Below are 27,869 nucleotides of genomic sequence, written 5' to 3' on the forward strand. Positions count from 1 at the left end.
AACCTCAGATCTTCCTCTCTCTCCTGAGTGCTGAGGAGCTGGCTCTGTGGTCAAGAGCACCCGTTGTTTTTCCAGAGGGCCTGAGTTTAGTTAGCCCTCAGCACCCATATCAGGTGACTCAGAATCCTCTGTCGTTTTCGGCTCCAGGAGATCCAACGCCTCTGGCCTCTTCAGGCACCTCCACTTGCAAGCACAACTACATGTAATTAGAATAAAAATACATGTTTGAAAGTGTGTGCTACCATACCTAGCCCAGTCATGTGTTTGTGAGATAGGGTCTCTCACGGGCCTGAGATTAGCCAATTAGAAAAGGCTAACGGGAAGCCCCAGGGGTGTGCTGTGTCTGCTGCCTGGGCGCTGGGATTACAGGTGTCCACAGCCATGCCTAGCTTTTCATGTGGATTCTGGGGATCAAGCTAAGGTCCTTATGTTGTGTAGCAAGGACTTTACTCAGTTATGTCCCCACCCATCTCTCCAGTTTTCACTGTTGTAAACACAAAGCCAGATGCCTGTCTGGTCCTCTGTGTCCTGTGCGCCCAGAGTCATCTGTTTAGTCCATGCTTGGAGTAGTGTTCACCTCTGTCTTTCTGCCACTTAGAGGGCTGGGGCAGGAAGATGAGTTTCAGACCATTCTGGGCTTCATGGTGAGGCCTTGTCTCAAATACTACCACTGGTTGGCAGTGGTGGCACACACCCTTCATCTCAGCATTGGGCAGAAGCAAGACACTCTGAGCAAGGGGCCAGCCTGTTCTAAATGGTAAGATCCTGTGTCAACCCCCACCCCGAAAACAAACAGACAAATCATCTTCCACCAAGAGCTGAGACTGTAACTCAGCAGGCAGAGCATTTGTCTGAGGTGCACACAGGCCTGGGTTTGACCCTCAGGACCAAATGAAGCAGCCGTGGTGGTGCACACCTGTAATCCCAGCACTTAGGAGACATGGGCGGGGGACCCATGGCCACTCTCAGAATCAAAGCAAGTTCAAGGCCAGGCTGGAGGCTGGAGAGACGGCTCTGAGGTTCAGAGCACGGGCTTCCAAAGGTCCTGAGTTCAATTCCCAGCAACCACATGGTGGCTCAGAACCCTGCATGAGATCTGGTGCCCTCTTCTGGCGGGCAGGCACACATGCCGGCAGCGCACTATGTACTTGATTTAAAATTAAAAAAAGAAAAAAAACGGCCAGCCTGTTACATGTTACCCCACATCCTTATCACTACCTAACCCTGTCCTCACAAACAGCCAAGTGCAATGGCACACACTTGTAATTCTAGCACTGGGGGAGGCAGAGGTGGTGGATCTCTGTGAATTCAAGGCTAGTCTGGTCTACAAAGTGAGTCCAGGACAGAGAAACCCTGTTTCAAAATGGGGGGGGGGGGGGGGAGAAAAAGAAAACTGACCAAAACATACATCATAGGGCCACGAAGATCTCTCCTGAATGTCTCAGCCCCAAATCCCACCTCCCCCTCTGACACTGGGGCTGCCTCATGACCCAAGAAAGCACAGAAGTCAGGGTTACGCATTGGCTGCTTTATTGATAGGCTTGTGAGTGACAGTTCAACCCCAGCCAGCCCCAACCTTTCCTACAAAAGCAAAGCAAGAGGCGGGTTAGCCCAGCCAAGGGATCTGGGTGGTCAGTAGCCCTGACTAGGCCACAGGCATGAGAAGGCCGAGAAGCACAGAAGGTCCAGTTCCTTAAGGACAAGGTGCTGGTGAGGTGGCTGAGGAGGTTCCACAGCGATTCCCTGCCTGGAATGTCAGGACACTGCCACCAGAGAAGAAACCTAAAGCTTGGGGACAGGGTGGGGCTGAAGAAGGGAATAACTCCAAGGCTTTCATGGTCACCTGAAGCCTAAGGCTCTTCGAGGTCGCCTGGGCTGCATGGTGAGGCCCAGCTCACCTCTACTTCACCTACAAGCAGTTGGGGGCCATTCCCACAGCCGTATCTGCAGCCGCACACACGTCTACTCACTCACACCCACTCCAAACACACAGAGGGAGGGCTGTGACAGCCCTGGACCTGCACCCTGGGGCCCTGGACCTGCACCCCGGTGCCCTGGAATGTCTCTGGATTGGTACCCAGGTGGGGGCTGTGGAGGGGCAGGTCCATGACACTGCTACTGATTGGTACCCAGGTTGGGGGCCGTGGAGGGGCAGGTCCATGACACTGCTACTGATTGGCTGCTTCGCAGGCATCTATCCAGTCGCTGTACACATCCACTGGTTCTGAGAGATACGTGATGGGTGTCTGGAATTCCTCTAGGCACACGGTACAGGAGATGACTCCAGTATTGCGAGCACGGTCCCTGCAATGGAATAAGGTGGGGGATGCATGAGAAACACGCCCCGAGCCTGCAGGGGTGACCCCACCACCAGCAGGAAGCCCCAGGCTGAGCAAGGCAGAGACAGAGGCCTGTATGGCCACACACGTAGGACGGCCTACCCTGACTCCCCACTTACATTTTCACGTCACAGGACTTCTCGTGGTTGCAGAAGGGGCAAGTGAACTGGGTCTCCAGGGTGCCTGTCATCTTCTTTTTGGGAGGCGGCTTCCGTTTGGACTTTCTTCGTCCCATGGCGCAGGGGAATGAAAGCTGGGGTACAGAGGAGGACAGGGGTCAGAGGCTGGTAGCAGCTGGCCACTCTCTACCTCCATCCTCTAAAGCAGGCCAGAGGCAACCAGCAGTAGCCTACGGTGAAGGGAAAATGTACACTGTTGTCCAGACTCCTGGCCCTGGGGCACAACAGTCCCTGTACACACTTTGGACAGCAGGGCCTTTAGCTTGGGCTCAGGGGAAGGGAGGGGTGGAGAGCTGGCTGAAGAAAAGCAGACAGAGGGAGGGCACGCAAGTAGTGATGCACGCTGTTAGGAGATGGAGGAATTAAGGCCAAAGAGTGACTAAAGATGAAGCCAAGGGGGCTAGAGAGATAGGGGCACTGCTCCCTCTTCCAAAGGTCCCGAGTTCAATTCCCAGCAACCATATGGTGTTTCACAACCATCTATAATGAGATCTGGTGCCCTCTTCTGGTGTATGTGTAGACAAAACACTGTATACTTAATAAATAAATCTAAAAAGATGAAGCCAAGGGCAGTAAGATGGCTTAGTGGGCAAAAAAAGTACCACATGCCACCCTGACAAGCCTAGGCCAACTCCAGAAACCTATAAAAAGCCATGTACCATGGCCCAACTCTTTAACCCTAGCATTCTGACATGGAGACGGAGGCGGAGACAGAACTGTTAGGAGCTTGCTGGCTAGTTAGTCTGGACTACATAGGGAAGGGACAGAAACAAGATGGAAGGTGAAGAGTCTTCCGGGAAACTTGCTCTCTGATCATCCTATGCAGGACGTAGGATGTGTCTCCCCGACCCCAAATATAAAGTCTCAAGCAGGACAACTTTTTTTTTTTTTTAGGGGATGAGAGTAGGGTGGCAGTGAGTGAGACAGGGAAAACAAATCAGGACAGTCTAAGGTGTTGGCCAAGGCTGTGAGGGGACACAAAAGATTGGGAGGAAAGGCCCATATAACCAATATCTTTGTGGGCTTTTTACTACTAGCACTCGGGAGGCAGGCAGATCATTATGAGTTCGAGGCTGCTATGGTATTCATAGCGTGTTCTACAAGGCCAGGGCTAAGTAGAAACACCCTGGCTCAAAAAAAAGGGGGGGAAAGAAAAAAGGAAACAAAGTCTCATATAGCACAAATAGCAGAAGATGCCTTTGAACTCCTTGTCTTCCCACTCCAACCTCCCAGCGCTCAGACTGTAGGCATGAGCTACCACGCTCACTTTCGCCCCCTGACACAGTCATGGTTAATTCTATCAACGTACAGACCCTAGACTCACCTTGGAGAGGCTGGACTAAGACTCCCCCTAAAGGCAGGCAGGCAGCACCATCTCTTGGGCTGCGGTTCTAGAGGCCTAGCTGAGCACAAGCATTCATTGTTCTCCGCTTCCTGATTTTGGACACCCAAAAACAGCCGCCTCAAGCTCCTGCCACTGTGAGGTACCTGCTGTGGAGCCTACAAAAGCCCTTCGTGCCTTAAACTGCTTCTCTCAGTTATTTCACCACAGCCGCCCCCCAAAATATCTCAGACAGAAGCCTAACACATAGGAAGAGGTGGATGTGGAGAAATGAGTGTCCTCGTGTGAGGGACACCAAGAGGGCAGGTGGGCAGGGAGGCAGTGGCAGCTACACTGATCTCCTGCCTGGCACTGCACTCAGTCTGCCTCTGTAGTCACTGATGCCGATGACACCTCCATATCCACCACACCATGACCAACCCAGGCCCCCTTAAGACAGGAGGGGAGGCCAGCAGCCTGCCTGGGTCCCCAGGATTGGAAAGGGCAGTTGCACTCACATTTGCCTAACAACTGATTATGTGATGTCCCGCCTCCCCCCCCCCCCCCCTTCCCGAGACAGGGTCTCTGTGTAGCCTTGGCTGTCCTGGACTCACTTTGTAGACCAGGATAGTCTCGAACTCACAGTGATCCACCTCCCTCTGCCTCCTGAGTACTGGGATTAAAGGCATGGGCAGCAACACAGAACACTCTTAACTGGATGAATTCAGCGGCTAATAGGCTAGCATGTTTATAAGGCTCTAGGACAGAGGTTCTCAACCTGAGGGTTTCGGGGTTACATATCAGATATCCTGAATCCAGGTATCCCAGACACATAAGATAAAAATAAACCTTCAAATATCTGTATTGATGTTACAGATGACAGGCTCTTAACAAGAAGACTGGATTAATCTTAATATTGCTATGAGTTATTAAGAGTTAAATGTGAGTTTCTGAGACAGGGCTACTTTGGGTGAAAGGGGATTTGGAGGGAGCTTTTCTTCTAGAGTAATCCAAGATGAAGCCTGGACGACAAAAGACAGCTCTGACGCCAAGGTAGCCAAGAAGAGACGTATCTGCAAAGAGTCTGAGGCAGATGCAGGGGTTTCTCGTTGTTTTACTTCAGGAAGAATGGCTGAAGCTCCTGGGAGCACAAAGGATGAATGAGATGAAGTGTAGCCAGGTCCTCAGCCCAAGCTGTCACTTGCCTAAGCAGCTATGTTTGTTTCCCCTCCCAAGTCTGGCCCTGGCAACCAGCTACACCGGAATCACAGACCTTTCCTAGGCCATCTTGGTGGGTCCTGTCCCAGCTGGCACAGGCACTTCTGCCAAGTCTGACAAGATGATTTGGTCCCCGGAACTCAAGTTGAAAGTGGGAAGAGAGAATGTTCTCTGTAAGCTGTCCACTAACTTCTGTACACACACAATAGACACACACACACACACTATAGACACACACACACACTATAGACATATAGAGTGACGAAAGAGTCCTAAAACTGTCAAAACAGAGCAAGCAAGATGGCTCAGCAGGCTGTCTCGTTGGCAAGCCTGACAGCCCGAGTTCAATTATTCCCTGGACTCTCACGGTCCAAGGAGTAGCGAATCCTACAAGCTGTCCAACACAGCATCCAAAACCAACTCAATCACGATCACCTTAAACTCTTTATAGGTCTTCCGGCGTCTGCAACGCTACCCATCAATCTCCGAGGACGGACTTGACTTGGCCACTGCTCAGTCCCCGGCACCCACATGCCTGCTACACCTTACGCACTTAGTAACTACTTGTTGAACGAATCTGTGAGTTTCCTGAATCTGTCTGTGTGAGGCCGTAGGATCCCATCGGCCAACCGCAGCCTGTGAAGGAGCCGTGGTGTCCGGAGACGACCGGGGCGGAGAAGCTATGCGGTCAGCCTCACCTAGGCTTCGGGGGCGCCGTCCGCTCGCTCAGCTACAGGGAGGGGGGGGGGGTCCAGGGATCAGGCTCCCTACACCGCCGTCCTCAGAGCCATGCCCCGGCCTCGGCTTCGCGCCCCGAGGGTGATTTAGAGAAGAGCGCCCTGCTCCTCCCGTCCCAACGCTCCCGCGCGAGACTCTGCTCTTACCTGTACCCAGCCCTGATGTGGAGCCAAGGCCGCTTCACCCGGGAGACGCCAGCTTCCGGGCCCTGGCGGAAGCGGAAATGTCTCTTTTATTTCCCGCCCACTCCTTAACGGAGTCAATGGGCCTCTTTCAACTGCCCGTCTCTGCGCACCTGTGACGTCAGTCACAGCGCGCGCGCTCCCACTGTCCCGGGTTTCCTGGGACCACCATCTTCCTGGACTCGTCTTATTGGTCTTCTCCCCAGTTATAGCTCCTTTCCCCGGAAGCGCCCCTGGGTTTTTCCTAACCTTCATGCTCACACAAACATCCTAGCTCTTGACCAAACTAGTTAGGAAGAGGAAGGGGATTCGCGGGAGTGAAAGATACGAGAAGGTGTAAGGTTCAAAGTACATTACGTACATACATGAAGAAAACCCATTATGTATGATAAGTATATGCTAACGTAAAACACCAAATACTCCAGTCCTATTTTTATTGGCCTGTAATGCCGGCACCAAGAAGGAGGAGATGGAGATAGGATTGGGAGGGAAGGGGTAGCGGGGCATGGACTCGGTTGAGGCTTGCTGACCACTTAACCCTGGCTAGGCTACCTCGCCAGGCACAGAAGAGGTGGCAAGCTCAGGTCTGATGCTACTAATGAGCTGGGGTGGGTGGATGGGGCTTCCCTTTCTTTTCTTTTTTTTTTTTTTCCTTCTTTTTCTTTTTCTGGTTTGTTTTTGTTTTTCAAGACAGGGTTTCTCTGTGTAGCCTTGGATGTCCCAGACTCACTTTGTAGACTAGGCTACCCTCGAACTCACATTGATCCTGCCTCTGCCTCTTGATTGCTGGGATTAAATGAGTATGCCACCATGCCCGGCGGGACTCCCCTTTTCTGAGGGATAGGGGATGGGTGAAGAGGGAAGGAGGCTAGGACCCAGAGAGGAGGGAGGCGGCTACAATCGGGATGTAAAGTGAATAAATAAATTGAAGGAAAAAATAATGAAAGAAATCCAAGGTGGCCCGCTTACCATCCCAGCACTCCAGGAGGCAGAGGCAGGCGGATCTCTGTGAGTCCCAGCTTTGTCTATCTACAAAATGAGTCTAGAACAGCCAAGGCTACACAGAGAAACTCCGTCTTGAACAAACAAAAATGTATACGGGCTATACCTTGTGCTGGAAATCTACACAAGGACACAGAAGAAGGAAGCTTTTGCTCTTTGTCTGCTTGCCCTCACTTTGCTAGCACATCCGTTCCTTCACTGGCATTCAGCCTAATTCTTTGGGGTTCTAGCATGCACAGAAGACCAGCTGTCACATCTAGTGTGGGCTCTGAACTTTTTCAAACCTACTTTTTGTAGGTTTGAAAGGTGGGTTCCCTTTCAACCCATCTACCTCTAGGTAGGAGCGAAGGAGGTTAATAGGAACAGAAGTTACCTTTTTAGGTTCAGTTCCACTGGCAAACTCGGCAGGATTCCAATAGACCAGTTAAACAGCATACCAACAATCTGGCGAAGGTGACAGTGGAACCCGGAGCAACAGTTGGAGCAGGAACTGGAGCTGGAGCACTGAACCGGAGCATTTCTCTCTAGGAGCGGGTATTGACAGGAGGGACTAACAGCCAAGACCAGTAAACCCTGACTCCGCCTTTGGGCCTGTATATATAGCTCCTCTCAGACTCCGCCCTAGGAGGTTTACCAGTTGGCAAAGGCCACGCCCCCTCAAGGGGCGGTTCCTCTTCCTGTGGACAAACATCCCTTGGTCTCTTCGAAGTCTGTTTTAGCGGGAAAACACCACACGCCCTTACACAAGTCTGTTTCACATCTTACACTTGGGGTCAAAACAAAAACATGTTTATATCCACTACATACCCTGCTTTCTATTAAAAAAAAAAAAAAGAAACACTAGAACCTAGCGTGTTGGCGCATGCCTTTAATCCCAGCACTTGGGAGGCAGAGACAGGCTGATCTCTGTGAGTTCAAGGCCAGTCTGGACTACCAAGTGAGTCCAGTACAGCTAGGGCTGTTACACAGAGAAACCCTATCTCGAAAAAGCAAAAAACAAACAAAACAAAAACTAAGAAACAAAACAAACAAAAAACCTAAAAACAAAACTATATACAATAAGAATAAATATGAGCCAGAAAAGAAACCTTGTCTCGAAAAAAGAAAACAAACAAACATAACACAACCATCTGAGTGTGGTGGCGCACGCCTTTAATCCCAGCACTCTGGAGGCAGAGGCAGGCAGATCTCTGTGAGTTCGAGGCCAGCCCGATCTACAAAGTGAGTCCAGGACAGCCAAGGCTACACAGAGAAACCCTGTCTCAAAAAAACAAAACCAAAACCAAAAAAAGAAAAAACAAAACCCAAAACCCAAAACCAAAACCTTTACTAACTCATACCCAACACCCCTAGACAATAACAAACATTGGGAACCCACCAAAAACACCCACCCCAACAAATGGGAATGGGGGCATTGTGTTTTTAAAATTAGTTTTTGCTATCTGGGAGTAAAAATGCCTTTTGGGTACCCTTAGAAAAATAAGATATTGACCAAGCGCTGGAAAAGCTAGCTGTATCTGTTTTTGTCTAGTCTTTTTGAGATTGATCTTTTTTTTTTTAAAGATTCGTTTATTTATTATTTATACTGTATTCTGCCTGTATGTACCCCTGCAGGCCAGAAGAAGGCACCGGATCTCATTATAGATGGCTGTGAGCCACCATGTGGTTGCTGGGAATTGAACTCAGGACCTTTGGAAGAGCAGGTGGCACTCTTAACCACTGAGCCATCTCTCCAGCCCTAGATCAACCTTTTTTGGGCTAGCCCTTTTAAGGTTGATATGTATGTAAATTTTTGAGAAAACAGTAGCTGAGGCAGTTTTCATGGTTGAATCCACTGGGCCACTTGTTTTGTCTTTATTATTTGGTCTTGTGTTCTGAAAATAAGCAAACTTTAAAAAGTATTAGTATAGTTACATTTTTACATAAATGTGTAATATGCAAGGTGTACAAATCATCTAAAGATAATTTTTGTCCTATTTTTGAACACATGTAAGGCATTAACTTTATACGTCTCTTTGAGCTGTAGTAGCCATGTCATATGAAAGAAAGGCATGTTATAAAGACCAAGTAGCCCTTAAGATTCCTTTGTTATACAAACACAAACACATTTATGTTTTAGATAGTAGGAGACTTGTTTTTTTTTTTTTTTTTTTTTTTTTTTTAGGTTTTTCTTTTCTTTTTGTTTTTCAAGACAGGGTTTCTCTGCTATCTTGGCTGTCCTGGACTCACTTTGTAGACCAGGCTGGCTTCGAACTCACAGTGATCTGCCTCCCGAGTGCTGGGATTAAAGGCGTGCACCACCGCGCCTGGCTTAAATTTTTAAATGTAACTTTTCTTTTCTTTCTTTCTTTCTTTCTTTTCTTTCTTTCTTTCTTTTTTTTTTTTTTTAAGATTTATTTATTGTGTATATAGTATCCTGCTTGCAGGCTAAAGGAGGGGACCAGATCTCATTATAGATGGTTGTGAGCTGGGAATTGAACTCAGGATGTTTGGAAGAAAAAGCAGTGCTCTTAACCTCTCAGCCCCCCCCTTTTTTTTTTTTTAGGTTTTTCAAGACAGGATTTCTCTGTGTAACAGTCCTGGCTGTCCTGGGCTGTCTTTTGTAGATCAGGCTGAACTTGAACTCACAGAGATCTGCTTACCATCTCAAAATTATTGCAGGTTTCCATCCAGTGACAACAGATATTTATATTAGTTACCCTAGGTCTTCAGGGTTGTTTTGTTTGTTTTGTTTGTGAGTCACTGTTATGCCCAAATTTTGAAAGACTTTCCAAACAGACCACCCTTTTCAAGAGCTGAGTCCAAATGCAAAGGCAAGGAAGTCTTTAATGCAGGTTCGAACCTGGGCCACTCTCCAATGCATGACACAGCAGATGCAGGGAAGCAGCCTCCAGTCTCAAGTGAGAGGGTTTTTTTTTTTTTTTTTTTAATAGTTTTTAGACAAAGAAATGGGTTTTACAGTATATGATTGGATGGCATTTGGGCAGAAAAGCTGCAAGCGAGGAGTTACAAGCCTCGGCATTTTGTGGTTGGGTAATAAGTGTAGAGGCAAGTTGGCCTATAGGAAAGATTGGTTGAAGCACTCATGAGGGCGGTAGGAACTTTGGCCTGGCTTCTCCCAATTGGTTGTTGCTATGTGCCAGACCACCTGCTGGTCAGCTTGACCAGCAGAGAGTATATCTGGACTTTCCCCATGTGAGCTGATTGTGTTGCTAGGGAATATTTTTCTGTTTAGACTACTTTGTGGCTTTTCTGGAATCTGGGTTCAGCCGTTGGCTAGATTTAACACAAAATAGAGTTTCTTTTTCAAAATGGAGTTTGTCTGGTCCTTTCACCACCATGTAGCTGCTGGGAATTGAACTCAGGACCTCTGGAAGAGCAGACAGTGCTTTAACCTCTGAGCCATCTCTCCAGCCCAAGACAAGTGTTTTTTTGTTTTCTTAAAAGATTTATTTATGCCGGGCGTGGTGGCGCATGCCTTTAATCCCAGCACTTGGGAGGCAGAGGCAGGCGGATCGCTGTGAGTTCGAGGCCAGCCTGGTCTACAAAGTGAGTCCAGGATGGCCAAGGCTACACAGAGAAACCCTGTCTCGAAAAACCAAAAAAAAAAAAAAAAAAAAGATTTATTTATTTATTATTTATACAGTATTCGGCCCGTAGTGTTCCTGCACACCAGAAGAAGACATCAGACCTCATTATAGATGGTTGCGAGCCACCGTGCGGTTGCTGGGAACTAAACTCAAGACCTTTGGAAGAGCAGCCAGTGCTCTTAACCTCTGAGCCATCTCTCCAGCACTAGTTCTTCCATTGTTTTTTTAACCCAATATTTCTTAGCTGTTGTTGTTGTTGTTGTACTCAACATTAAGACAATTTAAAGTCAACAAAATATTATTTAATCTGCCCTTGGGGGTCTTTAGCTGTGTTGTTGTTTAATAATAAGTATCTCTTTTAAAGTATGATTAGGTTTTTTTGTTTTTTGTTTTTTTACAACTGTTTGTCCTGTAAGATTGTGTGGTATACCAGTAATGTGCTTTATGTTATAATATGTAAAACTTTTGTTTGTTTGTTTGTCTTGTTTTTCAAGACAGGGTTTCGCTGTGTAGCCTTGACAGTCCTGGACTCACTTTGTAGACCAGGCTGGCCTCAAACTCACAGTGATCCACCTGCCTCTGCCTCCCAAATGCTGGGATTAAAGGCGTGCGCCACCACGGCCTGGCTTAAAAAACTTATATTTTATTTTTGAGACAGCGTTTCTCTGTGTAACAGCTCTGGCTGTGCTGGACTCCCACTGTAGACCAGAGTGTGCACCACTGCACCTGGCTGTTCACTGTTCTTAAATCCCTTGTCATCCTCTATTTTTATTTTATTTTTTACAACAAACATAATGGAATTCTATGGACTGGTAGACTTTCTTATACGGAGAGTCTCTTGTGATTCTTCTACCAGGTGTGGAAGTGCCTATAATTTTTTGTTCGCTTGTATGTTTTTTGTTATGAGCCACTGCTCTTGTCACACAGGTCTGTTTGGTATCCATTTTAGGGGCAAGGCTGTTGGTATATTAGCAATGGCCCCGTTTATAAATTTGGAAACTCAATACCTGTGAAGTTTTGTGTTATGACAATGGGCACAGCCTGTGATTGTTCCTGATTACACGTGTCAATACCTTCCCCAGATGCATCTACCATTTTACCCCTAGTTTTATCATTGTCTCTGTGACTGTAGGCTTATTAATTTCAGTACCTCATTGTTGTAAAAGATTTCTTTCCAAAAAACCAAAACCAAAACAAAACCTGGGCGTGGTGGCACACGTCTTTAACCCAAGCACTCCGGAGGCAGAGGCAGGCGGATAGCTAGGCGTTCGAGGCCAGCCTGGTCTACAGAGTGAGTTCAGAGAAACCCTGTCTCGGAAAACAAAACAAAACAAAAAATAAAAAGATCTCTTTCCTATAAATTTATTGATATATTAGTCACATAGAGTCTCAGCTTCTCTGTTTGTCCTTTTGGTCACACATACTTAACCCATCATATACATTGTCTTTATTGGAGAGACTGGCCAGTTTCTATAATTTGTGTATAAACCTTTTGAAGTGGCCAATCTGAATTCTAAGACCTTTTTTGATTTTTGGTTTTTGTTTTGTTTTTGTTTTTTAAGACAGGGTTTCTCTGTGTAACCTTGACTGTCCTGGGCTAACTTTGTAGACCAGGCTAGCCTCTAACTCACAGCGATCTCCCAAGTGCTGGGATTAAAGGCGTGTGGCCAACTTAAACCTTTTATTTTAACATCATTTATTTGTACCATTAATTTGGGTCTCTGGTCATTAACCATTGTTTTGCCAGGCGTGGTGGTGCACTCCAGCACTCCAAAGGCAGAGGCAGGCGGATCTCTGTGAGTTCAAAGCCAGCCTGGTCTACAAAGTGAGTCCAGTACACAGAGAAACACTGTCTCAAAGCACAAAACAAAGCAAAACCCCCAAACCTTTCTTTTCCAGAGCATATGTCTTTTAGTACTCTCAAATATACCTTTTTAAAAATTTTTTTATTTTTTACTGGAGTGGCTTTGTCCTTGATGTAAGGAAACATTAACAGTTGAGTAATTTTAATATTTAATAATATTTAATAATTTTAATATTAATTTGTATCTCCTTTTTTTACATATGTCATGATTTTAATTTCTTCCTTACAATCTTCATCTATGATACCTGGATGCACAAGAACGCCTTGAGAAGTTAATTTACTTTTTTTTTTTTTTTTTTTTTTTTTTTTTTTTGAGACAGGGTTTAACAGCTCTGGCTGTCCTGGAACTCACTTGTAGTCCAGGCTGGCCTCGAACTCATGGAGATCCACCTGCCTCTGCCTCCCAAGTGCTGGAATTAAAGGAGTGTGCACCACTGCCCAGCCTGCTTTATTTTTTTTAAAGGATTATTTCTACTGTCCCTGAAGGTAAAGGACCATAAATACCAGTGGTTATTTTGTAACATTCAACCTGTGGGGATAGTGTAAGAGATGTATCTGAAGCTAGATTCAAAGCTGGGTTGCCTTTAGTAGCATGTATTAAATTATCCATACCTGGGGATTGGAGAGATGGCTCAGTGGTTAAGAGCACTGACTGCTCTTCCAGAGGTCCTGAGTTCAATTCCCAGCAGCCACATGGTGGCTCACAACCATCTATAATGAGATCTGGTGCTCTCTTCTGGTCTGTGGTTGTATATGTAGGCTGAGCACTGTATACATAATCATAAATAAATCTCAAAAAAAAAAAAAATCAGCAGGGCATGGTGGTACATGCCTGTGGAACACTCGGGAGGCAGAGGCAGGCAGATCACTGTGAGTTCAAGGCCAACCTGGTCTACAAAGTAAGTCTAGAACAGCCAAGGCTACACAGAGAAACCCTGTCTCGAAAAACCAAAAATCAGTCAATCAACTCATATTGCTAATCCCACTACATGGGTATAGTGCTGAGATATGAGTGTACATGGACAATGATTGGTGTTGGTCACAGATTACCTGGAATTATTATAGATGTGATTCTTAGTATGGCATGAATGATATTTGCAGATGTCATACAAAGAGCAGAGAAGCAGCCTTAATTGTTCTGTGCACCCCACACACCTCATACAATTACAAGTTTAGAACTGTACAATGCTTGTGAGAAATTATGTTTTCAGAACAAAAGAACTGGATACTGACGCTGGATCAGACCTGACAGGCTCATTCCTCTCAGCATGCTGGACACTGACATCATGTATCCTCCATGTTCCAGCCCCAGGCGCTTCAGTTGCTGTCACCCATCAGAACAGGACAGCTTCCAGGACAGCCTTGTAGAAAAGCGTCTGATGCCAAAAGCTGGGCATGGTGGCACACGTCTTTAATCCCAGCACAAAGCTAGTTCAGGACAGCCAAGGCTAACACAGAGAGACCCTGTCTCGAAACCCTGCCGCCCCCCCAAAAAAAAAAGAAAAAAAAAAAGAAAAAAAAGAAAGCTTCTGATCCCAATTGGTCCAGTATTTCAGACACAGGACTCCTATTAAGCTGGAATTTCTGGAATTTCTCAACATTTAGAAAATGGACCACAAATGCTATCTCTGGCTTGCTTAATCATTTTCCTCAATTTTTTTGTTTGTTTTTTCAAGACAGGGTTTCTCTGTGTAGCCTTGGCTGTCCTGGACTCACTTTGTAGACCAGACTGGCCTCGCATTCAGAGTGATCTACCTCCCTTTGCCTCCCGAGTGCTGGGATTAAAGGTATGTGCCACCACTGCCTGGCTATTTCCCCCAGTTTTATTTGGGTCCCATCACGGGTATTATTTGCCCTAAATCAGCCTGAAGAAACCTTAAGAGAGCTGGGTGGTGGTGGCACACACCTTTAATCCCAGCACTTGGGAGGCAGAGGCAGGTGGATTGCTGTGAGTTCGAGGCCAGCCTGGACTACAGAGCGAGTTCCAGGACAGCCAGAGCTGTTACACAGAGAAACCCTGTCTTGAAAAACAAAACAAAACAAAACAAAAGAAACCTTAAGAGAACAACGCCCCATTTCCTCTAAGGGGCGTTGGGTAGGTTTCTGTTTGCTCTCTTGGTCTACAGGTGCTTATTTTCATTGGGAGTTTGTTATAAGCTATTATTGGTTTTATACAGAGAGAAAACTAGGTTGGACTCAGGGACATCTCTCTTTTCTTTTATCTTTCTTTTGTAGGTAAGGAGATAGGAGCTGAAAAGAAAGAAAGGGGAATATAGAACTATAAAGGGAGAACCGGGCTTGGTGGCACACGCCTATAATCTCAGCACTTGGGAGGCAGAGGCAGGTGGATCACTGTGAGTTCAAGGCCAGCCTGGTCCACAAAGCAGGTCCAGGACAGCCAAGGCTATACAGAGAAACCCTGTCTTGAAAAAAAAGAAAAGAAAAGAAAAGAAAAAAGAAAGAAATATAGAGGGAAGATAGAACAAAAGGTAGGTTATTGAATCTACTCCTTTTCAAGGCCTTAATTCTTACTCATAAGTAAGGTTATTTTTAATACATTGGTATAGAATTTTTTATATTGATGCAAACTACATTGGTGTAGAATTCAAATCTTAAGATTATTCTTCACACACATTATATATATTTCTACTCTAATATGAGGTATTGTACCCACACAACTCAATTACAATACAAGGTTTAATTCCAACCTTGAAAGTGGTGCTGCAGGCTATTTAGGATATTTAAGTAAGAAGCTAATTGTTAGTTGAACAAATCATAGTCATGTCAAATAGTAGTCTACATTTATCACAAGATTATATATCCTAGGTCTAACAGATAGATATAATTCTATAGATACATAAGGTAAAATAATTAAATAAGGTCTCCAAAAGCCTCAGAGACCTACAGAGTATGGCACTTAAAGATGTTTTTATTATTCTAAAGATTCTTTGACAACAAGACAACATCCAGCATGCCTCAAAGAAGATGATCAACATCAAAGAACCTCCTTATGGAGATGGCTTCAAATGTGACAAACAAGCCACTGGGCAGAATGTCCTCGTTTCTTCCACAGACAAAATTCTGCCTAAAAATGGGCAAGCTTGGATGCAGGTAAAGTCGATGGCCAAACTCTGCCAAGACAGGGTAACCAAGTCCTCAATAGTTTCTGTCTCGCAAATATGTTTACCAGATATATTGGGCTAGAAGGCTGAAAATGATGCTCCAACGTTATAGAGAGTTTTGGGTGACTGTTCACACAGTAGTTTGTCTCTGTCATTTTTTCATTTTGGAAGCTGCCAAGCTGAACTTCTGGTTCACTCAGGTAATTAAATTTTCTTCTCAAATCTCTGATGGGGTTGAAAACCATATAGTTTAATCTTACAATTAAGCTTAGTTGGTTAGGGGTTAAGATGTTTTTAGGCTCAGCCAGGTATAGTGGCACATGCCTTTAATTCCAGCAGTGGGGAGGCAGAGGCAGGTGGATTGCTGTGAGTTTGAAGCCACCCTGGTCTACAAAGTGAGTCCAGGACAGCAGAGGCTACACAGAGAGACCCTGTCTTGAAAAAAAAAACCAAACCACAAACAAACAAACAAACAAACAAACACAGAAACAAAAATGTTCTCCATCATGGCACAAGATCAGGGTAAAAAGGAGAACCCCACGTGACAACCTCACGTCCGCAAGCTCTGCCTCAGCATCTGTGTGGGGAGAGCGGAGACAGACTGACCCGGGCAGCCAGGGTGTTGGAACAGCTCACGGGCCAGACGCCTGTATTTTCCAAAGCCAGGTACACTGTCAGGTCCTTTGGCATCAGGAGAAATGAAAAGATGGCTGTGCACTGCACAGTGCATGGAGCCAAGCCAGAAGAAAGTCTGGAGAAAGGCCTGAAGGCACAGGAGTGTGAATTATGGAAAACTATCTTCTCAGAGACTGGAAACTTTGGTTTTGGATTCAATAACACATTGATCTGGGCATCAAATACGACTCAAGCATTGGCATCTTCATCATGGACTTCTGCATGATGCTGAGTAGGCCAGGTTTCAGCGTCGCAGACAAGAAGCCCAGGACAGGCTGCATTGAGGCCAAGCACAGGGTCAGCAAAGAGGAGGCCATGAGCTGGTCCCAGCAGAAATACGATGGGATTGTCCTTCTTAGCAAATAAATTTTATCCAGATGGCCAATAAAATTTTCTCAAAAATGAAAAAAAAAAGATATTTTTAGATCTAGATAGATGTTTTATGTTAATAGAGATGGGATATGATAGATATTGATTTTCATTCAGAATTTTAGACTCAACAAGATAGGAAAGATGTTTACTTCAAGTTTGCCAAATACAAATAGCCAAATCCCTAGGAATGTAACATTTATATAATTCCTGATTGTTTTGTGGTTCTTCCTGCTGCTTATAGGGTTTTTGTTGTTGTTGTTGTTTTGTTTTTGTTTTTGTTTTTTGAGACAGGGTTTCTCTGTGTAGCTTGGCTGTCCTAGACTCACTTTGTAGACCAGGCTGGCCTCGAACTCACAGCGATCCACCTGCTTCTGCCTCTCAAGTGCTGGGATTAAAGGCGTGTGCCACCACGCCCGGTTATGTAGTTTTTTTTTTTTAATTTACGTGTAATAATATAAATGTATATGTTTTTAAAAGGAAAGATAATAAAAAACCGGAATAAAAGAATCATCCATACATACCTAGTCTTTGTTTTCCTGCACGTTTGTTACCTCTTGGCTGACCAAAGAAAGAAGGCTGGTTTTGTTTGTTGTGTGGCCTCCAACTAACAGGCCGCTCGTTTCGTTTCCTGATGGCAAGAGATTACCTCCTATGTCTCTCTTGGATTGACAATCCCTAGACCAATGTTTTCCCTTCCCACAGTGGCTCCAATACCCTGAAGTCTTGGCACATCATCACCATTGTGGCCAGAAGCTCCTTGTGCTCTTCTACAAGGACCATTTACTCCAAAGTGAGGGCACCTGTTGTTTTCAGGTCTGGACCTTTTTTTCCTTTTCTTTCTTTCTTTTTTTTTTAAAGTTTTTCTTTTCTTTAAGATTTATTTTATTTATTTATTATTATAGTGTTCTGCCTGCATGTACACCTGCATGCCAGAAGAGGACACCAGATGGTTGTGAGCCACCATTTTTTAAAAAAAAATTTGCTTCTTTATTGAGTATACAGTCCCGCGTGTACACCTGCAGACCAGAAGAGGGCGCCAGATCTCACTATAGATGGTTGTGAGGCACCATGTGGTTTCTGGGAATTGAACTCAGGACCTTTGGAAGAGCGGTCAGCGCTCTCAACCTCTGAGCCATCTCTCCAGCCCCCCTCCCCCCCCCTTTTTTTTTCCCAATACAGGGGTTTCTCTGTGTAGCTTTGGCTGTCCTGGCCTCTCTTTGTAGACCAGGCTGGCCTTGAACTCAGAGATCTGCCTGCCTCTGCCTCCCAAGTGCTGGTATCAAAGGTGTGCGCCACCACCGCCCGGCTTGAGGTCTGGAACTTTTAACCTTACAATTTTTTTTTAATGGCCAAATATACCACAATTAAAGCACCAGGTGTTTTGATATCTGAGTCCTCTAGCTACAGCTTGTCTTATGATATTGATTTGATGTTTCTCTTACCCATTGATCTAATGGGGCTCCTTGTGTTTTAAGGATCTAATTGCTCTCTTACATTCAGTATTTGCATTGTCATACGCCATGATCAGTGTCAACGCCTGTCTGGTCTCAGGATCTGGTATGGCTCTATCTGGAGCTGAACCCAATCTCTCTAAGAATTCTGTGAAGGCTTCTCCAGGGCCTTGAAATATCTTAGTAAATGAAGTGGTTGATTTAGCAGACTCCTCAACCATGTCCTAAGCTCTTAAGGCTCTAACACAACATTGTTTAATTACTACATGGTTTGTTTGTTTTGTTTTTTGAGACAGGATTTCTCTGTATAACAGCTCTGGCTGTCCTGGAACTCCCTCTGTAGTCCAGGCTGGCCTTGAACTCACAGCAATCCACCTGCCTCTGCCTTCCAAGTGTTGGGAATACAGGTGTGCACCACCACTGCCCAGCTCTAATTACTTCATCTTTAGATAGGGTTGTTCTCTCTTCCTTTCTCTCTCCTCCCCCCTCTGTGTGTGTGTGTGTGTGTGTGTTTGTGTGTGTGTGTGTGTGTTTGTGAGAGAGAGAGAGAGAGAGAGAGAGAGAGAGAGAGAGAGAGAGAGAGAGAGAGAATGTTCTATGACTCTAGAAACCCTGACTAATACAGCTAGCCTGGGCTACAAAGACCCTCCCGCCTTTAAAGCCACCCTAGCTGCCTGAGCGAGAATAGGTGGGGTAGGAGATCTGGAAGAATCTTGAAAACCTTTGTGGTGGTCGAATGAACTGTGGCCTCAGGTGGGGCAGTATTAATGTGAACAGAACTCCATACATCTAGAAACTGATGTAGAAAGGCAAGCTTCATTTCTGGAATAGAGATGGGAGGCACAGAATCATATTTCCTGCCACGGAGTGAAGAGTATGGACATGAAGTGAGCATTAAAAGGATCCTGTGAAGCAGAGAGGGGCATGTGGGGCCCAGGACATTTGACGATGGCAGAGATGCTAGGTGATCTGAGAAGAGGAAGCTTGGGGTGCATTTGCTGATGCTCAAGTTGAAACAGGAGCCCCAGAGTTTTTTTTCCTTTCTGTCTTCCTTTTTTTTTTTTCTTTTTTATGAGACAGGGTTTCTCTGTGTAGCCTTGTTTGTCCTGGACTGACTTTGTAGACCAGGCTGGCCTCGAACTCACAGAGATCCGCCTGCCTCTGCCTCCCAAGTGTTGGGATTACAGGTGTGCGCCCCCCAGCTCGGTTCCCAGGAAGAGTTGAATAGGGAGAGGTGGTCGAGTGGAGGAGAGGAGATTTCCTGAGTGCTGCCTCTCAGAGGAGGAAGGCTGAGGGGCGTCATAGGAAAGAAATCAAGGACTGAGTTTGGGCCATAACAAGCCTGGGCTGGGCAGGTAAAACACTTGCCAGGCAAGCTTGAGGAGTGCAGGAGCTCCAGGCCCCAGCAGCTACATTGATGTTAGGTGGGTGTAGCTACCCTCGTACTCTGAGCCTCTGTGGGACTGAGGATCCCCAGAGCAAACTGGCTAGGTAGTTGAGGTGATCTCTGGGATTAAGAGAGACCTTGCCCCAATATATAAGATGAAAAGCAATTAAGGAAGGTCTCCTGGCTTCCACATACAGACCCTCACAAGCATATGTGCTGAACGTATGCTTCCCTTTCCCTCCCCTTTAATTAATGTCTTCTGAGCAGGGCACTCAGGGAGGCAGAGGCAGGTGGATTGCTGTGAGTTTGAGGCCAGACTGGCCTACAGAGTGAGTTCCAGGACACCCAGGTCTACACAGAGAAACCCTGTTTAAAAAAAAAAAACAATAAATAAATTCTGGCCAGCCACCTGGCTCAGCATGTAAAGGCACTTCCAACCAAGCTGTCAACCTGAGTTTGATCCCTGATGGAAAGAGAGAACTGATTCCGGGCAGTACCCCGCGCCCCCCACCCCCTCTCACACACACACACACACATACATGTGCGTGCGCGCTATGTCATATGTTGCTCATGCTTTGAAGAGAAGGAAGGAAGTGTGCTAACTGTTGAGTTTAGTAAGTATCTCTGGGACTCATTTCTTTCTTTTTTTATTTTTATTTATTTTTTATTTATTTATTATTTTTTTTTTTTTTAGGTTTTTTGAGACAGGATTTCTCTGTTTAACAACCCTGGCTGTCCTGGATTCCCTTTGTAGTCCAGGCTGGCCTCGAACTCACAGGGATCCATCTGCTTCTGCCTCCTGAGTGCTAGGGTTGAAGGCGTGTCTACCATGCTGGCTTGGGACTCTTTAGTGTGTTTCCATAAACAGTTTGAGGTGTTTAATATTTAGAATGGTTGGATCTCCAAGATGTCCTATAGGGGGCAGTGTCATCCTTGGAACTGCCTTTACTCGAGCCCATTTCCCTGTGTTGGCAGCTTTAACTCTCATAGGATGGGAATCTGAGTAGTGGTCCAAGCCTAAAATCCCAGCGCCCAGAGGCACAAGATTTTTGCTAGTTCTAGGCTAGCCTGGCCTATGTGATGAATCTAAAGCTGACCTGGGCTACAGTGTGCAACTCTCTCTCTCTCTCTCTCTCTCTCTCTCTCTCTCTCTCTCTCTCTCTCTCTCTCACACACACACACACACACACACACACACACACAGGCAGAAGAAGAAGAAGAAGAAGAAGAGAAGAAGAAGAAGAAGAAGAAGAAGAAGAAGAAGAAGAAGAAGAAGAAGAAGAAGAAGAAGAAGCACCCACAAACGCACAGAGGATAAAATCAACTCATATTCACCATGCACAATACTGTGTGGCTTGCTCTCTTATTTCTGCTAATGGTCAAAACACATGTCCAAAACTCTTGTTTTCAGAGGTTGCCCTGGTTACTTTTTGTCAGCTTGAGGCAAGTAAAAGTCAGGATCTAGGTGGGACTTGGAATCAACTAGGACACAAGCCTCTGGGACATCTGTGAAGGACTGTCTGGGTTAGTTTGATGGAAGTGGGACGGCTGACTCTGAAAGCGGGCAGCAACACCGTAGTGGAAGTGTGGCTGTCTGGAAAAACTCAGTTATGTTACGTAAACATGTTTTTTACTTAATCCCAGGGATATGTGGGGGATGGGAGTGCTTTGGATTGTCCGCAACAGCAGACTATTTGCCTTGTGCAGGCTCTGAGAGGGGCGTGATCTTTGCCAGCTGCAGATAGTTTAATTCTGGGGACTCTGGGAGGGAACCAATGCCAGAGCCATGAAGAGGATTCTCCAAGACAGAAGGAGACAGCTGCTGCTCCCCCCTGATGTTCCCGGTTGCTGCTGGTGCAGTTTGATGAGAAGTTGGAGATGTCCTGAAATGAAGATTGGACTTGCCCCCAGGAACCGACGACCCTAACCTGCAGGAAGCAGCAAAAGAGAACTACGCCCCCTCTCCCCACTAACCTTTTTCCTCTCCTACTGGGTATTGGGGTGTTGGAAGGGGTTGGAGTGGAGAAGGGAGGTAGAGGCCTAAAACCCCCAATAAAATAGTTAAACTAAGGATGCCCACACACCATCCCCTATGCTGGAGGCCTGCTCTGAATAACAAGGAAAGCCATTGAGCAGGCGCAGTCTCCTCACTCTCTGCTTCCTGTTTGAAGATACCATGTGATCAGCAGCCCGGAGCTGCTGCTACTTCCATGCCTCCCCGCCGCCACGGGTTGTGCCCTTGACTATGAATTATTAAGTTGCTTTCAGCAAGAAAATGTAGCACATCCTAAGAAAGAGACAAGATGACTGGCGAAGAGTGCCGACATCTCATTCTTTGTGGTTAGAAGGTGTCAAAAGCCTAGCCTGGTTGAACACACCTGTCATTCCATATCAGGAGGCTGAAACAGGAGGATTGCCTTGATCAGAGGCCAGAATGAGTTATAGAGAGAGACCCAGTCAAAGCAAATAAAATCATAGAATTGAAATTATAGGGCAATGTCTTAGCCTGCTTTGGTGTTATAGCCTGTCGTTCCAGCTGCTGTGGAGGCTGCAGCAAGAGGCTCAAAAGTTCGAGGTCAACCTGGGCAACTTAGATCCTGTCCCCAGATTAAAAAAAAAAAAAAAATCAAACATGGCCGGGCGGTGGTGGCGCGTGCCTTTAATCCCAGCACTCGGGAGGCAGACACAGGTGGATCCCTGTGAGTTCGAGGCTAGCCTGGTCTACAGTGTGAGTCCAGGACAGCCAAGGCTACACAGAGAAACCCTGTCTTGAAAAAAACAACAAAACAAAACAAATCAAAGATGGGCTTGATGACTTTCTACTTTAATCTCAACACTCAGGATACAGAAACAAGAAGGTCTCCACAAACCAGAAGCTAGCCTAACTACACAATGGGCTCCAGAAAAGCCTGAGCTATACACCCCATTCTTGTCTCAATAAAGCCAAACATGGGGTGCTTAGACGGCTCACAAGGTAAGCACGATTTCCCTACGTGCCTGGTGATTTGAGTTCAATCCTTAGAGCCCACAATGGAAGAAAAGAATCAATTCCTGTATGTGTACCATGGTATATGTGCACACGTGAGTGTGCGTGTGCACACACACACACACACACAGAACAATAATAAATAAGCTGGGCATGGTAGTGTACGCCTTTGATCACAGCACCAGGAAGCATAGTTGGCGGCCAGTGTGGTCTACACAGTGAGACCCTACCTAAGGAAAACAGTCAGGGACTGGATTGTCCGGTTCAGGGCTTGCCTAGCATGCAAAGGGCCCTGGGACTCATTGCCAGGGCATCGAACAACAGTGTTTTTCTCATAGTCAACACATGGTAGCTGCTGTCACCTCATGGCAGCTGGTGTCACCTCACCTCAGTGGGACAGAAGTCCCATCGGCGGCAGCAGCACCGCACAGCTGCCCATGTCCTTCTCCGTGGCTGTGAGAAATCTTTATAGCATTTGGTGCTTAGTGGAGTGGGGAACTTAGTTTGTAGCCCTTGGCCTTGTCACTCATTCTCCATGTGACATTTACTATGTCACTTCTCCTTTCTAGAGAGCCTGGGAACAGGGACTCTGGATGAAGGTGGCTGCTGATTCAGAGCCCTGGCTGCCAGGAGCCTCTGAGTCAGTGGGAATAGGGCTCTGTGGCTGTGAATTTCCAAGATGGCTGAGGTTAACACTGAGGACTGAGATGTAATCACAGCTAGTTGGCAACCTGACCATGCTGGGTAGGTTTTTTTTGTTTTGTTTTGTTTGGTTTTGTTTGGTTTGGTTTGGTTGGTTTTTCTTATTTTTATTTTTTATTTTTTTATTTTTGTCAGTTTGACACAAACTAGGGTCATCTGGGGAGAGGGAACTTCAACTGAGAGAATGCCACCATCAGACTGGCCTGTAGGCAAGCCTGTAGGACACTTTCTTTTCTTTTCTTTCTTTCTTCTTTTTTGTTTTGTTTTGTTTTTGTGACAGGGTTTCTCTGTCTGTGTAGCCTTGCCTATCCTGGACTCATGTTGTAGGCAGGCTGGCCTCAAACTCACAAAGATCCGCCTGCCTCTGCCTCCCGAGTGCTGGGATTAAAGGCGCACTCGGGAGGCAGAGGCAGGCAGATGGATGTGAGTTCGAAGCCAGCCTGGTCTACAAACTGAGTCCAGGGCAGTCAGGACTACACAGAGAAACCCTGTCTTGAAAAAAATCAAAACCAAAATCAGTCTCATGTAGTCTAGTCTCGACTGGTTATAGACTTGAGTCACTGCCCACTGACTTTTTTTTTTACATTAATATGTGTGTGTGTGTGTGTGTGTGTGTGTGTGTGTGTGTGTGTGTGTTGTATATGGTATTATGTGTGGTGTGTGGTGTGTGTGTGAGCGGCATGGGTGGCATGGGTGCATGGGTGTGTGTGTAGTATATATGTGTATATGGTATGTAGTGTGTGTGAGTGTGTGTCTATGTGGTTTGTGTATGGTGTGTATGTGATGTGTGTATGTGATATGTGGTGTGTGTGAGTGTGACTGTGAGTATGTGTGTTGTGTGTATGTGGTGTGTGGCATGTGTATGTTTTTGTGTAGTATGTGTGTGGTCTTTGTGTGGTATGTTCGTAGAGTAAGTATGTGTGGGTACTGTGTGTGTTATGTGTATGGATAGTGTCTATAGTGCTTTTATGTGTGAATGTGTGCGTTTGTGTGGTGTCTGTATGTGTGTGGCATTTCTGTGTAGTGTGTATATGTGGTGTGTGTGGTGTCTGTGTGTGTGTTAATTGTGTGTGGTGTGTGTGTGGTGTCTGTGTGTGTGTGGTATTTGTGTGTGGTGTGTATGTGTGTGTGTGTGAGTGTGTGTGGTGTGGTAACCATTTACTGAAGTAGCCAAGGAGTTGAAAGCAAGCTTAAACAAAACAACCATTCCACAAGTGTTGGAAGCATCATAGGGTCATAGACTGAGGACATCTGTGTGTTTTAACACTATTCTGGTTCTTAGGACTTAGCAAAGTAACTTCTTCCCTTGCAAACTCTGCAAGCCATCCTGGAAAAGAAATCTTTCCTCTTTTCCATGTCATGTTTTCTGTGCTGATCAGTAGATGCAGAGCAAAGGCCCTTGTTTGGGCCAGGCACGGTAGCCACACAGGCACAGACAATAGGGACAGATCAGAAACATACAACAGACAGACGGAAGACACAGGAAGAAAAATGGAGAATTCAAACTTGAGCTCATTCTTGGTCAAACTAATCAAGATTAATTTCTTTCCACATTCCTTAATGTGACATTGATGCAAGGGTCTCACTCTAGCCCAGGCTAGCCTAGAATTCCCTTCGTAGTACAGGCTGTCCTCAAACTCACATTGGTCTTTTTACATTAGCCTGCCAGGTGTTAGAACTACAGGCATGCACTTCCACGTTTAAAAAGCGGGTATCCCAGGCAGTAGTGGTGTCCTAGAACTAGGGAGGCAGAGGCAGGTGGGTCTCTGAGTTTGAGGTCAGCCTGGTCTACAGAGCAAGTTCCTGGATAGCCATAGGTAGACAGAAAACCCTGTCTTAAAAAACAACCCCCCCCCAAAAAGCTGTCATATCTATTTATTTATCTTTCTACCTCAGCTCAAGGACCATTTCATCAGAATCTGAGAGAAAGAATAGATTAAGCAAACTGTAAGAAAGCTCCTCTCAACTGGTTGTGGCGGCGCACACCTTTAATCCTAGCACTTGGAAGGCAGAGGCAGGCAGATCGCTGTGAGCTCAAGGCCAGCCTGGTGTACAAAGTGAGTCCAGGACAGCCAGGACTGTTACATAGAGAAACACTGTCTCCAAAAACAAAACAAAACAAACAAACAAAAAAGAATAAAAGAAAGAAAGCTCCTCTCAGTAGCTGCCAGGAGGGGTGGGGGTGGGGGATGAAAGTAAGAGAGAGAGCCACGCTTTTTGTCTTAAGGTCCAAGGCAGGCAGGTTCTGCAAGCCGCTGTGTGAGGTGGGATGTCTTGGGGGGGGGGACAGAAAAAGCCCAGGTAGGCTGAGCTGTGGAGATGAGCAACTGCAAAAACTGTTTTCTTTAAACAAACAAAACAACCCCCCAAACATTTAGGGATAGAATTGTATGCAAGTGAAGGAAGGTCAGAATACAATTTGTGAGTTAGTTCCCTTTTTCCACAGTGTGCTTTCCAGGCATGGAACCTGGGTCTTCATGTTTGGCTGCAAGCACCTTTACCCCCTGAGCCATTGCCCCAGCCCCAAGATTCCTTCCCCCACCTTTAAACATTTTAAAGATCCTTTTCTTAACCATAACAGTAACTTATGCCCTTCTCTCAAGTCCAACAGTATCAATAAAGTCTAGCACGTGGTGCTAGCTCTTCTGCTATGCTCCTGCCTGTGGAGGGAACAGCAGGGAATGCTCTGGCTTGACTCAGCCAGGCAGCAGATGACCCTATGTTCCTGTTCTGTCACTCCTGATGTGACAGTTGAAACTGCCAAGAGAGTGGTTTGTGTGACTTGCTTCACGCCAATGACTTAGGCAAATGTTACAGAAGGGAACTGGGCTCCCTGCAGGTGGCCGACCAGCTAGCTTTCTGTGTTTATTCTCTTTCCTTTCTGTTTCTGTCTCTGCTGCCCACCACCCCCCCTTTTTTTTCTTGAGACATAGTTTCACTGTAGCCCTGAAACTCACTATGTAAACCAGGCTGACCTTGCACTCACAGAGATCCACCTGCCTTCCTCTCTTAAGTGCTGGCATTAAAGGTGTGCGCCATCAGGCCAGGCTCTGTTTTCATTCTAGGTGGTGCTGGGAGAGTAGTTTGCAAGCAGACACTTGCCTGCGTAGGTGTGACTCTGGAGTTCTTTTCCAGTGCCATCCAAAAGAAGTTAAAATGACAGTGGTGCTCCCAGGAGCAAAGCCTGTTTGTCGGGAAGCGAGTCTGAACACAGGATGGGAGTACACCAGGGCAGTCACCGCAGTACTGTCTGCAAATTAGAAAATAGATTGCAAGCCACCAGGAGATCCTCCACAGAAGGATGCTTAGACTCGCATCAGGTCCCAGCCTCTGTACTCAAAGTAAGACCGCCAGCGCTTTCCCACCAGCTGCTGGGGCAGGCTCCAGTTATAAAACATGCTAACGCTAAGTTGCCTAAGGAATCTTTCTGGCTGATGAGGACGCTGGGCTCTTTTGTGTGAGTTTGGTGTTGGGGACGGAAGCCAGGGACTCAGACTCTAGGCAGGTGCTCGAAGGTGCTCTACCATGGGGCCACACCCACAGCCCCTCATTGGGGCATTCTCGGCAGAGGCGCTATTGCTGATTTTTACCTCCCTGCAATGTTACATGTGGTGGGTTTATGACTTTGCCAAAACTTATCAGAGAGTTGATGTAGATCAGTTGGTAAAGTACTTGCACAAAGTTCTGGGTTTGATCTTATCCCCAGTACCTTATAAATTGGGTGTGGTTGGCATGATCTGAGCTCTTGGAAGGCAGCAAAAACTTGAAGGGTGACAGGCTACATGATGCACCCAAGAACCACAATGCACATAAAGATACATTAAAAAAAAAAAAAGCTCAGCTGACTAGGGGTGTGGCCCAGGATAGAACAGGTACTTAGTGTGTTCTCAAGGCCCTGGCTTGATAGCCAATATGCAGGCACGTTTGCACGCATGCATTCACGCACGCACACGCACGTGCACACTTGCCTTGTAAAACTGTACATTTAACGAGCTTGAATTAAGTGTATGAATTATACTTCAAAAAATGGTTTTGAAGAAAAGGGAAGTTTAAAAAAAAACAAGGCATGGTTCAGTGGGTTTAAAAAAATTCCACTTTGTTTTGATTCTCATAAGAAAATGTATAAAAGAAACTGGGCACAGCGACACACACTTCTAGTCAAAGCTTGAGAGGCTGGGGCAGAAGGTGCAGTTGGAGGCCCATGTGGGGCTGCACAGAAGAAAGTGAGGCCTTTTTTCTATGGAGGGTAGGAAGAAAGAAAAAGGAAGGACAGAAAGGGAGAGAGGAGGGAAGAATATGAGATGGACAGGAAGGGAACCAGCTTCCTGTCAGGACAGAGGAAGGGAACACGGTACACTGTACATTTTTCTATTTTATTTTAATATGTATTTTGCTATAAAACCGCATTGTACTTACTTGTGTGCATGCATGTGTCACTGAGTGTGGCGGTCAGAGGACAATTCGCTGGAGTCAGTTCTTTCCTCCCACTCTGTGGGCCTTGGGGAGTGCACTTGGGTCATTAGGCTATGTGACAAGCAAGTTTTTTTGTTTTTTTTTTAACAAACTTTGATTTGTTTACTTATGTACATGGATGTTTTATCTGTATGCATGCTTGGGGCCTATGGAGGCCAGGAGAGACAGTTGATGCCCTAGGGCTAGTTGTGAGCTGCTGAGTGGGTGCTGGGAATCCAACCTGGGTTCTTTGGAAGAGCATTGAGTGCTCTTAACCACTGAGCCATCT

At 46.1% G+C, this 27,869-nt stretch overlaps 2 protein-coding genes and 1 pseudogene across 4 annotated transcripts in view; 2 read left to right on the forward strand and 1 right to left on the reverse strand.

The window, feature by feature from the left end:
* Nucleotides 1–27,869, forward strand: part of Prkcsh (protein kinase C substrate 80K-H) — an 827,425-nt gene that overhangs the window by 118,691 nt on the left and 680,865 nt on the right. The gene's annotated exons all lie outside the window — the stretch shown is intronic.
* On the reverse strand, nt 2,034–2,682 carry Elof1 (elongation factor 1). Of its 2 annotated transcripts, XM_051156082.1 has the most exons (3): nt 2,459–2,682; nt 2,156–2,304; nt 2,034–2,102 (listed from the first exon to the last, which is right to left on the reverse strand). In XM_051156082.1, exons 1-2 carry the CDS (start codon nt 2,572–2,574, stop codon nt 2,169–2,171), a joined length of 252 nt encoding a protein of 83 aa, XP_051012039.1. In that variant the 5' UTR covers nt 2,575–2,682; the 3' UTR covers nt 2,034–2,102; nt 2,156–2,168. The 2 variants fall into 2 exon arrangements, with proteins under 2 accessions (XP_051012039.1, XP_051012040.1); XM_051156083.1 differs by lacking the exon at nt 2,034–2,102 and having other exon boundaries at nt 2,130–2,304; nt 2,459–2,681.
* LOC127198220 (60S ribosomal protein L11-like) lies at nt 16,062–16,596 on the forward strand (annotated as a pseudogene).

Source organism: Acomys russatus, chromosome 14 (genome assembly GCF_903995435.1).
Source record: "Acomys russatus chromosome 14, mAcoRus1.1, whole genome shotgun sequence".
NCBI classification, from domain to species: domain Eukaryota; kingdom Metazoa; phylum Chordata; class Mammalia; order Rodentia; family Muridae; genus Acomys; species Acomys russatus.

Coding starts and splice junctions, on each gene's coding strand:
- Elof1 (XM_051156082.1), bottom strand. CDS start 2,574: ATGGGACGAAGAAAGTCCAAACGGAAGCCGCCTCCCAAAAAGAAGATG. Junction 2,305..2,458: donor AAGTCCTGTGACGTGAAAAT/GTAAGTGGGGAG, acceptor ATTCCATTGCAG/GGACCGTGCTCGCAATACTG.